At 35.4% G+C, this 12,949-nt stretch overlaps 1 protein-coding gene across 4 annotated transcripts in view; it reads left to right on the top strand.

Moving 5' to 3' along the window:
* Positions 1–12,949, top strand: part of SDCCAG8 (SHH signaling and ciliogenesis regulator SDCCAG8) — a 110,580-nt gene that overhangs the window by 2,288 nt on the left and 95,343 nt on the right. For all 4 annotated transcript variants that reach the window (XM_054064141.1, XM_054064142.1, XM_054064140.1 and 1 more), the window contains exons 2-6: positions 5,979–6,158; positions 6,270–6,352; positions 11,057–11,170; positions 11,579–11,704; positions 11,996–12,139. In XM_054064141.1, the coding sequence (XP_053920116.1) occupies positions 5,979–6,158; positions 6,270–6,352; positions 11,057–11,170; positions 11,579–11,704; positions 11,996–12,139 (647 nt within the window). The remainder of the gene's footprint in view (positions 1–5,978; positions 6,159–6,269; positions 6,353–11,056; positions 11,171–11,578; positions 11,705–11,995; positions 12,140–12,949) is intronic.

The raw sequence follows: 12,949 nt of genomic DNA, 5'->3' as shown, positions 1-12,949 counted from the left end.
CTATTTAGAATCCAGTTCTTTGTTTCCAGCATTTATCTGGACAGAGAACTATTAACTTTTTTTTTTTTGTTTTTATTTTAATATTGAGTTTTCTGGCACTGCCTGACTTTTGGGTCAGAGTCAGTACAGGAGGAGAAGCAAAGGAGGGGGAGACCAACATTTTAGGCATCTGATATAGGCATCTTGTAAATCTGCCCTAAGAAAATGTAGAAATTATATTCTGTATTCCACTGCATTACTGAGTGCAGTGTCCTGTGTAATTTCAGAGTACGAAGATGCAAGCTGTAAGAGGAGCAGATGAAAATATAGGACTTCTGCAAATACGGTTTCATTTTCTGGCTGCTTTTTCTGACTCCAAAAATAAAGTAGAAGAGATGTGAAGTCAAAGCTGTCCTAGGAAAAATGAGTATGTGGCCCAGTTACAGTTACCAGCTCTCCAAGTTAGCTGTGACACTGAAACAGCTAAGAATCCAATTTTAAGTGTAATCTATAATTGTAAATTTTTGGCTTAGGCTTTTTACTTTTATTTGGCAATTGTTTCTGAGTGTTCTACTGAACAGTGCACATAATTTTGTTTAAGGGTGGAGAATCTGTCAGAAGGACATGGGAAATGCTTGAAGTTTATCACATGTGAGGGTCTCTGGACCTTAGGCATGTGCTTTATGCTCTGCAGAAAGGGCTGGTTTAGGAGCTCATGACAACAAAAAACATACTACAGCTCCAAAGAACAGTTTCCTCTTGAAGATAACTTGGTAAAAGCTGTGTTGCAAACCATCAATTTCTCATACCATACAACAACTCTGAAAATCGAAAAAACAAATCAAATGCCTCCATGATTCATTGTTTTGAAACATCTGAGTGTTAAAAACATCTTAAGGCTCTGGCTTATAAACAGCCTGGTATCACTCGTTGTTTTTGTTGAACGTTTACATGTAAAATCCTAGCAACATAGGTAGTAATCAATAGAATACTTTCAGTTTTCAAACTGCCGTATAGTATGTTAGTAGCATGGTAGCATACCTGTGTTTGGCCACCAACAGAGAAGAATAGCTGCATATCAGAATGGTAAACAAAATAAATTCCAAGACTCTGCTAAAAACAATAAAAACTTGCAATGAAATTCTTGCTTTCAGTATATTTAAGGAATTACTTGACTGAAATGCTAATTTAGAAGTACATGATGTACTGTTTCAGATTTCTAAGTGTCAGTAGAAACGACGTCAAATTTGATATACTCTTACACAGTAAAGTTTAAATAAGCGTCATCTTTCTGTTTTCACTAACTGGTCCAATTATCTGTTTTGACAGTTATTATTTCACATATATTCTACAGTGTTTGGGGGATTTATTTTGATTTTGTTTTTTGGGGATTTTTTTAAGGCCTGAAGAATTGATGTGGCTCCTTCTTTAACTTTCCTGGGCTGTTTTCTAGTTGGGAACTGTGGGATATCAGAAAGTGACCTGTTTGTTGAACGTATAACAAGTAACTTACAGTCATCTTCCTGTAAACATTATTAGAACTGGACCATTAGCTTTAGATGACAGACCTATGGCAACTTTTTCATACACCTGTAGTTCATTTTCTTCAATTTATGTTGCTTAGCACCTCTACCATCTGTCGTTATTTTCCATGTCTTTCAGGCAATTCTGTTGTTTTGGATGATTGGTTCCTCTGCTAACCTCTCCGCTAGCTCCCACAACATTTTCTATGGCATTTCTGAGTCCATGAATGAGGTAGCTTTGGTACTTTCATTTAAAGGAGTGTTCTTTATAGACAGTCTCGGGCAGCGTCTGAAAAAACATCTTTTGTTTAGGCAATACTAACACAGTTCAATGCCTTCTCTGTTTTTTCTATTTTCCCTTCAGTGGCTAATTGTTCTCTCTTCCCAACTGACTTCTGCATTGGAAAATAACTACCTCTTCCATGTTGTATTTTACTTCAGAGTGTCCTGGATCCAGCCTTTATCTTATTTTTTTTTTTTTTAATGGATCTGTAATATGTCTCCAACAAAATAAAAATATGTCATTCAGTCGTAGTCCTGGCATTCCCATATGAAAAAAAAACTTCTACCAATTATATTTATACAGAGATACTTCTCTGGAAAAAGGATACCTGTATTCTGTTTTCAGGGAGTAATACTTAGATTTTATAGTGACAGTGAGTACAGAAAATAGCCATTTTTTACAGTGCTTCTTTCAGGATGTATCTTTATTGAGCATGTAGCATGTGCAGCATGTGGTCTTTGAACATTAATTAATGTGTCAGTCAGGGCCCTACTTTTTTTTTTTTCTCTTCCAAAAAGTGTTGTGCTTAACTGAACTTAATCGAGTCCAAAGTTACATTCACGTTCAGACGAATTGAGGAGTAGGAATATCTTTGTTCCTAGAACGGTATGGTCTTGATCCTGTGTTAGGATCTCTGCTTCTGTCTCTGAAATAATCAGTAATGTATTTCTTTCTAGTAGGTGTTAGGTCGTTGCTAAGGCATTAGATGAGCTATCTGTTTGTCCCTTGTGGCAAGTGCTGCTTAGGATTTATATGTAATAGTTGACAACTTGGCCATATTTTTGTGGAATGGTTGCATGTCTTTTTTTTTTTTTTTTTTTTTTTTTTTTTATGTACTGGGTTTGATCCATCTGACTTTGTTGCTAGTTGCTAGCTTACTATTTTCCATCCATAATCATCTCAGATGCTTTAAACACTGAAAGCCGAAGAGCTTTATAGTAAATAAAATTTGGTTTTTGAAGTTTTGATCCAGATAAGTCCAATTTCATTTAGATCCTTAGCTGTTCCTGCAGGAAGTAACACATCAATGAAGTTTTGTCATATGACAGAAATAGATGTACAGCTTTTATTCATGAAGTCTTGCTAAGAAGTATTTTCTTAATGCCCAAATTTATGTCCCTTATTTAGGAAAAAAAAGTTATGATGTATTCATTCCCTTTTGCATTTCCAGTTCAACTCCTACTGAAGTAAATGATAGCTCTTTGGTGTTCACTGAATGTAAAGACAGGCCATCGGAAGCTCTTAACTCTGTTTCCCAGTGGTCAGTGTTTTACTTATGGCAGCAACTCTTGGAATCTGGAAATTGGCAAGGCTGTAAGAAACTTTGGCAAATATGCGATGGAGCTTTCAAAAATGCGATAACATTATTCCAGAGGCAGGAAAGTGTAGTCCAGAAAAGTAGACTCGTGTGCTAGTGATAATGATTTCAATGTGTTTCACTACGACTGCTCAGTGTATTTATGGAAGAAGAGGACACAGTTTAAGAAGGTCTCTGTTTTCTTTGAAGATAATGTAGTAGCTTGGAATTCAGAAGCTTGAATATTATAAGGAGAGAGATATTCTGGGAAAAACTGTGGGGGGGCCTGTTTGGTTTTGTTTTAGTTTGTTGTTCTTCACTGGCTGTGGAGCAAATATTGATACTCTGGGGTTGTCTGACAGACATCTACAGTGAAGGGGAAATGAAGGAACTTTGTTGCTATCAGATCATACACCACATGGTGACTTACCTGACATTAAACACTTCTTGGCAACAACTAGTTGCAACGTAGTTTGCTAAATACTTAAGCCATTCCATCAGTGAGGTACTTCCACCATTTCTCAGTTAGCTCTCCCACTCTCATAGTATCCTGGAACGCACAAGAATGGATGAATAGCTTCAGTATGCCAATAGAGAAATATTTGACCTAAACGCCTCTTTTTGAGTCATTGCCTTGGGAATTGTATTTGGACTTATTATAATAAAGTATGACTATTTAATGAAGTTAATGTAAAAGGCAACATAAAAAGCATATTTTAAAGGATGGAGTATCCAAAAATCAAAAGAGGTGTTATTAGTAGTAGGATGATTGAGCTTTAAAAATAAGTGCTGAGAGAAGATTAATAGGTCAGAAGCAGGTCAGGTTTTCATTAAAAAGTGAGTGATGGCTGGCACACTAGACTGAGCACCATGTTCTTAAATATAATGCTTTTTTAGGGGGTATTTATATTTTATAAGCTATTTTTAAGTTATAACCAAGTAGAGAAAAAGGCTGAAAAGGGCTGTGAAAAGCATAAAATTGACTTCTCAACTTCAGTCAAGATGATGTAAACTTAAAAAATATAGATAAAGCGAAGGCAGAAATATGTAACTTGCTTTTGGTCTCTGACTTAAACTGCTATTCACATTTCCATTTGTAAGAAAGGAGCTATTAACATTGGTAACCAGCAGCATATATTATACTCTGAGGCATGTCTGATGAATTCTACTTAGCAAATGCTTAACTGTAATTGATTTTTTTTAAGCTTTTTTTGTCTATGAGAAAAATATATTTTCGGTTAGTTATTTATGCATCATATAAATGTACAGATAACAAAAATTAACAATAAATGAATGACGTGTATATTGGAAAAACTTGACATGTTTGTAATTGTAGTAGTTGCTCCAACAAAAGATGTTACCTCATAAGCTTTGTCTCACTAGAGTGAGATTCTTGTTCTGTGGGTGTCTATACGTAAATGTTTCATGGGCAGTAGCCCTAGGGAAGAATAACCCTCCAAAGAATTCAGGGCTAAATGAAGAAAATAGCTATGATTTCATGTTTCTGAAAGCCAAGTAAGAGTTGGGGTTTTTTTGGGGGGAAGGTTTTTTTGTTTTAAGTTATTAATAACTGTTAAACATTAACAAAGTTTTTCTGATTCAGGGTAGTTTTGACTGCCACAGAAATGACTGTGGCATCACTTTGGAGAAACGTAAAGGAAACATGTCGTCCTGTGTTCCTGATAAAGTGACTGTGAATTGTGACAGGGGACTGTCTCACCAACCATGTGTGCTCTGTGACTGATGTTTGGGTTATTTTCTTCGTTCGCTTGGTGTTGCAGTAGAACCTGGAGAGCCTGCTTTGAATATTGTGTAAAACCATACTACTTGGGCTACTACTCTGTCTTGTTTTAGTTGGTATATACATTGCTTAAAGGGAAGAGAAATAGAATACACATCTTTATTTGTATATAGGCAATTGAAAGAAAGAAGTAGTAAGTGAATTGCTTGAGGTCCTAAAGTGTGTACCAGAGGTATCATACTCTAAAACCAAGCCCATATTTTCTGATTACCAATCTAGATGTCATCTCTCAAGGTTCTTGTCTGGCATATTGGAAACATTTAGCTGTATAAGAGTGATATGGTGTTTAGAATTGGAAGGTTTTTGTTTTTTGTGAAGTCAGCTGGATCAAATAGAAAAAGAAAAGGAATTTAAGAGAAAAATATTATATTGGAGTGAGAAAAGACTGCTACTGTGTTACTGTATCATCCTTCAGGGAGTTAGTTACTTCTTGAGAAAGTTCATAAAAATATTTGTATTTATCTAGACAAAGGTTTTTTTGCTGAGTATTTTGTCTGTTTTTTTTTTTCCCAAAAATGATGAGTGTTATTTATTTTTCCACACTTGTTCAGAAGTCATTGGTCTTCATGTAATCACTGGTTTACGTTGTCTTGGTTTGCCGAGTTTTTGCTTAATTTACTCAGATATTTTTTCAGTTGTGCTATATATTGCTTTTTCATGTGTAGTGGCATCATTAGAATTCAGAAATATTTTTCTTGGTACCCTTGGTCCTGCACATTGTATGAAATATAGCATATGCTAGGAGATATTTTCGGGTCAAGAATATTATTAATAGTTGAAACTTTGTCTCTGCTGGAAATTTTTAATAGTAAGTACTTGTGCTGCTGCAGAGTCCTAATGCATTGACAGGCTAAGATGCTATTTAAAGCTTCTTGTAGTAAATATTTCTTCTACAAATTCTGACATACAGAAGTTGTTTTAGCTTTTTGCTTTAGGTAATTTCTTCCAGTGGTTGAGTTTTGATCAAGTAGTCAAGCTTGGCAGATGCTGGATGCTTTTAGTTCTCTTTTTTTTTCTTTTTCAAATTTGAAGTATCAGTTGGTAAATACTTTCTTTTATGTTGTTTATTGTGGCTAAGGATGTGATTCTTTTCAGAGCGTGCTAATGAAAGCATCCATCAATTGAAATATGCCTTGGAGGAAGGACAGTTCACAAAGGGTGAGGATGAAGCTGAATTTGACCAATCCTCTGTGGACAAGGGCAGAGATGATGTGGACGGGGGCAATGACGACAGTGGGAATGCAGCCTGGCAGGCGCTGCAGCAAAGCCATGCAGGTAAGATTACTCTGAAAGCAAATAGTTTAAAAATTGTTAGAAATTACACTAATTTAAATGAAAAAAAAGTAAATACGTTTCTTTTATAATCGTTTTTTTATCTCTTCCTAGTTAATCAACTTAAAATTCTGTTGCAACGTCAAGAAAAAATGGAAAGTGAAGCCCCTCTGTCAAGGAGGAAGATGTCGTTCTCTGTATGTTTCTTTTTTCTTTTATGTTGCTTGAATGAGTGACATGTAAGATGAGATCAATTTTCTAGTATCCAGGAAGAAAAAGAAGCCCCAAATCATTTTGATAGTCTGAAATACAGGAGATTCTTAAGGCTGTGGCCAGAACTTGGTGTGCTTATGGCCATAGCAGAAGAAAAAGAAGTCTCTCCTGTTTTATTGACCATGCAGTGTGAGTCACAGTCCATGTTGCTTTCACCGTTCTCATCTTTTTCTTTCCACAAAAAGTTCATCTTCTTTTATTTTGAATACAGATGGGATTGACTACCTGAGCAAATTTCTGTAAAAGCAGCCTCTAATTTCCTTTGACTGATTCTGGAAGGCTTTCTTGTGCTGTAACCGTGCTTTTGCTTTCAAGTATAAGAGATGTTCATGCAAAACAGCTTTTGTAGCTCTTTGCCAAAATGCATTGGTCTCTGTGAAAGTTAGTTTACGCCCTTCCATGGGTTTCTCAGATTTAGCCTTCTTGCAGCAGAACCGCACCAAAGTGCATGCAATGGACGGTTTGGTTACTAGTATCTAGCAGTTGCTCTGTATCCCTAAAGGAAGATAATTTAAAGGCATTGTTCCAGTTTTATCTTTTGATGGCCTCCACTGACTACTTTGTTTTATACTAAGCATGCCAAAGAGCTCTTCGCTGTGAAAACTGAGGTAGTAGCAGAACAATCTGTAGCCTGTATTCGCACTGTGTTTCCTTGAGCCTGGGTAATGAGCCTAGCTCTATTGTTCTGACAATAAGAAATTTTATTTAAAGCTCAACTTTTTTGAGTGTTATAAAATCTGCAAGTTTACTGTGATTATCCTGCCAGATACTTTTGCCTTATCATGGTGCAGGCTGGAATTAGTGTTTCATGGCTCAAGGGAACAATTCGTCATTGATTGATCTTGACATGACACGAAGCATTATCAATTTGTGTTTTGCCTTTGAAGGGGAGTGAAGGCATCTTTTGATCAATCTTTGCCAACATTTTATTCTTACATTGGGAAATTCTATGGGAGTTGAAAAATTCAGAAAAAGGGATGGAGGCGTACACAGAGAAGATGACAATTTACTGCCCTAGCATTGTTGTATTTCTTCCTCTTGAAGTTTCCAGTGACAGGGATTCTGTGAAGTGGTGGTGGCCTTGTTCTCCTTTTCAGCTGTCTTCCATGAGCTTACTAACCAGGATGTGGAACTGTTCTGAAGACAGACCAAGTGTAACACTCAAAAAATGTGGAAGTACAGAAGTGCATACACACCAAAAAAAACAGACCCTTCTAAAATACAAGCTTTCCTGCTTTGCTGGACACTGAGCAATTGCTTCTTGTATAAGAAGAATCAGATTCCCAAAGATCGAGGAAAGCAAACTTGGATTGCTCATATATCTTAGCATAATTCAAAGCAGAAGTTTGAAATGCCTGATGGCTGCTGAATAATAGATGACGGCACGTGTCTATAGCTAAATATAATATTTCACAGGAACTATGGTAGTAAACTTTACAATATTTCATATGTAGAAATAACATTGTCTTAACAAAACTCCCTTTACTTGCCCATTGATGAAAGTTACAATAGACACCAAATGAGTATGTCTTTTCTTTGATTAGACCGAGCTGGCTGGGCAGATTTTACTTCTGCTATCTGCCTCATCACCTGACGTTCAGGCTCAGGAAGATTGCAACAACTGCAGTTCTATAAGTTAGGTCTTGGCTAACCTATCTGCACTCTGCCTGGGTTCCTGACATTGTTGTTATAGGTGGAGTTCCTGTGACTGATTCCCATTGTTTCTCGCCTGTTTACAGGACAACAGATTTAAGACAGCTAGCAGGGTCGTTTCTAATTCTGGGGCTTAGATGTTTGAAATTTGAGGCATTCTGGATAAGTACAGGAGGCGCCAAATTATTTGGGGTGTGGACAAAACTATTTGTCACCATGTAGAATTCTGGCTTCTAGAGCTGCCAAGCTTTTATATTTTATAGACTCTTGTACTTATATGGTAAAATCTGCAATATTAAGAATGAATGTGTGAGCGGCATTTCTGAGGCTCAGGAATAAATGTTTAGTAATTCATACTGATCAGATGTGTCTTTCAGATCTGATTTAATATTGGCATATTTGGCATGCCAAAATATATGCCACCCTTCACCTGTGTTATTTTGTGCTACAACACATATTGTATTATCAGAATGTTAATGAAAAATGCCAAAATCAATTTGTAAGTAATTGATAACAATTGTGTAGTAGAAAAAGGTGAAAACAAAATAAATCAGAAATTATCTACCAGGTGTTTGCCCCATGAAAGGGCAGGTAGATGCTTCTAAATATAGAAGTGACAGTGCTGTTGGTTATGAAGTTGTGTCCTTTGTTCTTTTTCTGTTGGAAAAATATACCACATATTTTCTTTTTAGTGAAACTATTCTTTAGCACTCTTGTATGCATTACACCAGTGTTTCTTGGGTTATACATTAGCACTGTGTTTTCAGTGAAAAATAATTTTAATAGAAATGGAGTTTCTCATGTTTTCAAGTACTGTGGTAGTGCAATTTTTTTTCGGGAGGCAGCTGGAGGTCTCAGCTGCAGGGTTTCTTACTCTTTCAGAAAAGATGGATAGGTAAACAGGAGCTAGCAGAACAGAATGACTTACAAATATTCTGGATACTCTGCAATATGTACTGTAACAAGCATGATTAAATTTTTTAAAACTTTATGTAGTAGTTGAGAATAACAGGCTTGAAAGCAAGGTGAATTCTGAGGCAATAGAACATGGAACTTAGGTGCGATGAACCAGGTGGACTACACTGCAAATTCAGGGTCTGTTCTGTAGACATTTCTCTAGATGGTTCTCGAAAACCCTCCATTTATCTCTACAATCATCGTTGTCCTTTTATTATGGCCAATATTTATATTGGGTATAACTCGACAGGAAGGCTTTGTTGCTAGAAACCTTCCCTTCGCCCTGGTTAGTGGATTTTACCTTTATCTTTTAAGATTCTCTATCTAACCTTTAAACTTTGTTGGCAGAACCTTTAGATAACTAGTAGATGTAGTAGCTAGCCATTAGTAGCCATTCTTTCGTGGGTTTGCTATTTTTTTTAATGGTGAGTGTTTCAAGAATAATATTTAAAACCAAAGATGTAGGTTTCTGAATCTTTTAGGAGACTCGGGGTATTTAGAGTCGAACTGTTCAGTTAGTTCCTGAAAATGACTTCTGTGATCTTTAGGACTTTAAATGTATCAGAGAAGCATAGCATGGAATATTTATATACTGAAAAGTATGTTTACTGACTTGACTTCACAGATGTTAGAATTATGTCAATATCAAAACTAGCTAGGGAATGGCATGAAGATACTTGTTTTAATCCAGAATAGTGAATGAACACTAGAAATACACCTGTTGTTCCTCTGAGAGGACCTCATTAGCAGGTTTGTATGAATTTTGTATCCATACCGGAAAAGAATGTGAAGAGGGGAAATTTACCCTATTATGAGTAAAACTGTTCAGTAAATAGATTAAAAAATGCAGACATTTCTTGTGTAAGAGGATATGTGTTTTCCTTGAAAACATGGCCCAGTTTGACTGTCTTAATTCTTTTGAAAAAAAAATAAACTAAACCAAAACATTGTGGCTTGCATTGATATTCTTTTTTTTTAATTATCATTATTTTTAGCCTCCGGAATTCAAATAGTTCATATCTATCAACTAGCATTAGACTCAACTTACTTTTTTCAGTAGATGAAATTTGCAGTAGTGGAATATCAAACTAAGGTAGCAAACCAATACTGAAATACATTAAGAGGATGAGTGAGAATCTGATAGTAGCTGATTTTTGTTTAAATTTATAAGTAAAGACTCCATTAAATATTTCTGTCATTATTCAAAGGCAGCTTAATTGCACACTAATGTAATTATGCTTACTTTGTTGTTTAAAAGTATGTTCTACTTCATTAGAAGCAAATAAATTATTATATTATTAAAAATATTTGTTTTATCAATGCTAAGTGAGTCCTTTTTATTAGACTGATGAGTGCTACTAGTTAATAGGATGTAAGAGAGGCTGAAGTTTTCAGGAAACGGTTTTATTTAGGGTCTTAGGGGTGCTTTCATAGCATATACTTATGTTCTTAATCCGTACTGTATTCTAAGGAGTACGTGGTGTATTGTGTTTTTCACATTTTGTAAAGTTTAATCTCTTTTTAGATGTTGCTGAACAGGGCTGAGATGTAACTGTTTATCTCAAATGGGCAAGGATCCTCTTCATTGCTTGCTTTAGTTATTTGTGAGGCTGTCAAAAGCTGTAACTGTATTGTAACTTTTAGTAATTGTAACTGTAACTATATATAACCACATCTCATTAAAATTCAAGGAATTTTTACATTCATTTCACAGAAGAGAAAATACCCCCTTATGTTTGTCCAAAATGGATGATACACCTAAATAGCATTATAAATTTCATTTACAAATCAGTTTGTGGGTATGATTTAATTCTGCTTTATAAATGTGTTTGATTAAGCAGCTGTATATCTTGAGAGATACATTTTGTGTTGAAGATTTAAAGTTCTTACTGTTTCTTCCTCATGATCTAGTACTTGGTGGCTTTTTAAGTGTATGTAGTACTCTGTGTGCAAGCAACATCCTATTGCAATAAATAGAAAACTGCAAAATAACACATGCTATTCTTTACTTCCTTCAGAAATCCTCAGAAGCTGCAACTGGAGATGTACCAGCTCTTTCTGATCTTGTTCCGATAATCAATGATCAGTCACAGTATATTAACCATTTAGAAGCAGAAGTGAAGTTTTGCAAGGTATTAGATGATGTATTTCACTTACTAAAACCCTGGTCCCCTAAATAGGAAGAACTGGTTTAAAAAGAGCTTACACTAAATCTTGAGATTGGTTGTTGTAATGAACAAAACTGAGCCAAAAGCAGTTCAGTAGATACCAAGTTCTACCATTCATCTTGGTGCTTGTGTAGTGTTTAAGGGTCTTCCAAGATATTTTTAGTACATGTTGCAAATATACAGATAAGCAGTATTTTTTAAGAAATATTTTTGTACGTTGAATTTCCTTATAACAAAATCCGAGTATTCCTGTTCTCTCTAAAAGGGTTAAAATAATTGAAATTGTTAATCTAGACTTTTGGTCTCAAGATGAATTTTAGTATGGATAGCCTTCTCAAGGAGCCTTTTACATACAGTTCTTGTATCCTGTAGGAGGAATTGTCTGGCATGAAAGATCGGGTACAAGTCATTGTACTCGAAAATGAGGAACTCCATCAGAAACTGAAATTTTTAACTGCGGAACATACGTTGAGAGAACAAACTCTTCTAGATGCCTCAGTAAGTTTTTATTTTTCTGCTGTTGTTTTAATTGGTGTTCAGAGATCTGATACTTTTTAAGGAAGGCTATATGAATTGTATCTGCCAACTGAATTTTGGTCAAAAGATTTTGTAACCATGGATTTTTGTGGATAACATCATTATCATAGGTTGCCAACCTGAATAAATTGTTTATTGGTTCTTATATTCTGCTCTAATGAAAATTGTGAAATTCCATACTTACGTAATTAATATTTGTTGAATAAAACAGCCTACATAATTATAACTGAAGCATTGATATTTTTATTTTAGGCAAATACTCAGAACTCATGGCCTGTAGGTGGTAATGACTGTAGCATGCATCAGCCTCTCACCTCATCACCAGCACGTAACAAAGATCAGCAGGCTTTTGTTACAGCAGCTGTTGGAGAAATAGAAAAATGGCATCAAGAACTGGTTGGTACTAGCTTTCTTGCGGAAATCTTTCGGTAATTTGTTTTTGCTGTAGTTCTGATGATTAATTTTGTAGCAGACATATAGAAGGAGTTCTGATTGACTGAACCTTAATCTGAGCTCAAATTTTATTCTCTTAAACTTCATCTTTTCATTATGTCCTCATTAATATTCTTATCCAGTTAGACGCAGATGGCAGGTTGTATCTGCAGATGTTGACTTCTCAGAGATAAGTCTTTGTTTAAGAATGTTCTGTCAGTGATGACTCTGCTGTGCTTTGGAGATTCTTAGTAGTAACACAACACACAAGTAGGTGGGAACTAGCTGAGGTAATTTAGGTAGCCCTCCAAGCAAGCTCTTTTGCAACGATTCTGCTCCTGGCGCACTGCAGGCTCAGTAAGGTACAAATGTTGATTTGTTCAGCTTGTTTTCCCTAAGCTGAAGTACACATTTTGTGCTTTTGGAGATACAGAGGAGTCCTGGTGATTCAAAGATGATGTGGTCTCTATCCTGTTTTTTTAGTTTGGGAAGATATTCTTAATTTTTTTTTTTAATTTAAATTAATATGGGTAGTATTGCTATCTTCTGAGAAAAACATGCTTATCTGAATGTTTTGATGTATTTTATCCACGTGCATATTTGCACTATGGAATTTAAAGGGTACTTTAATTCTTCAAGAATATTACATGAGTTTATTTTTCCTAGTATAATATATTTTGTTATTTTTCTGCCTCATTTATAACTGAAAGCCTCTTCAGTGATTCTTAACACCTGCAGTTGTTTTGAAAACATTGTACTTTTTCTTCATCTGTC

The sequence above is a fragment of the Cuculus canorus genome, chromosome 3 (assembly GCF_017976375.1).
Source record: "Cuculus canorus isolate bCucCan1 chromosome 3, bCucCan1.pri, whole genome shotgun sequence".
NCBI classification, from domain to species: domain Eukaryota; kingdom Metazoa; phylum Chordata; class Aves; order Cuculiformes; family Cuculidae; genus Cuculus; species Cuculus canorus.
Note: the sequence above shows the minus strand (reverse complement) of the source record. Positions and strands in the feature narration are given on the sequence as shown.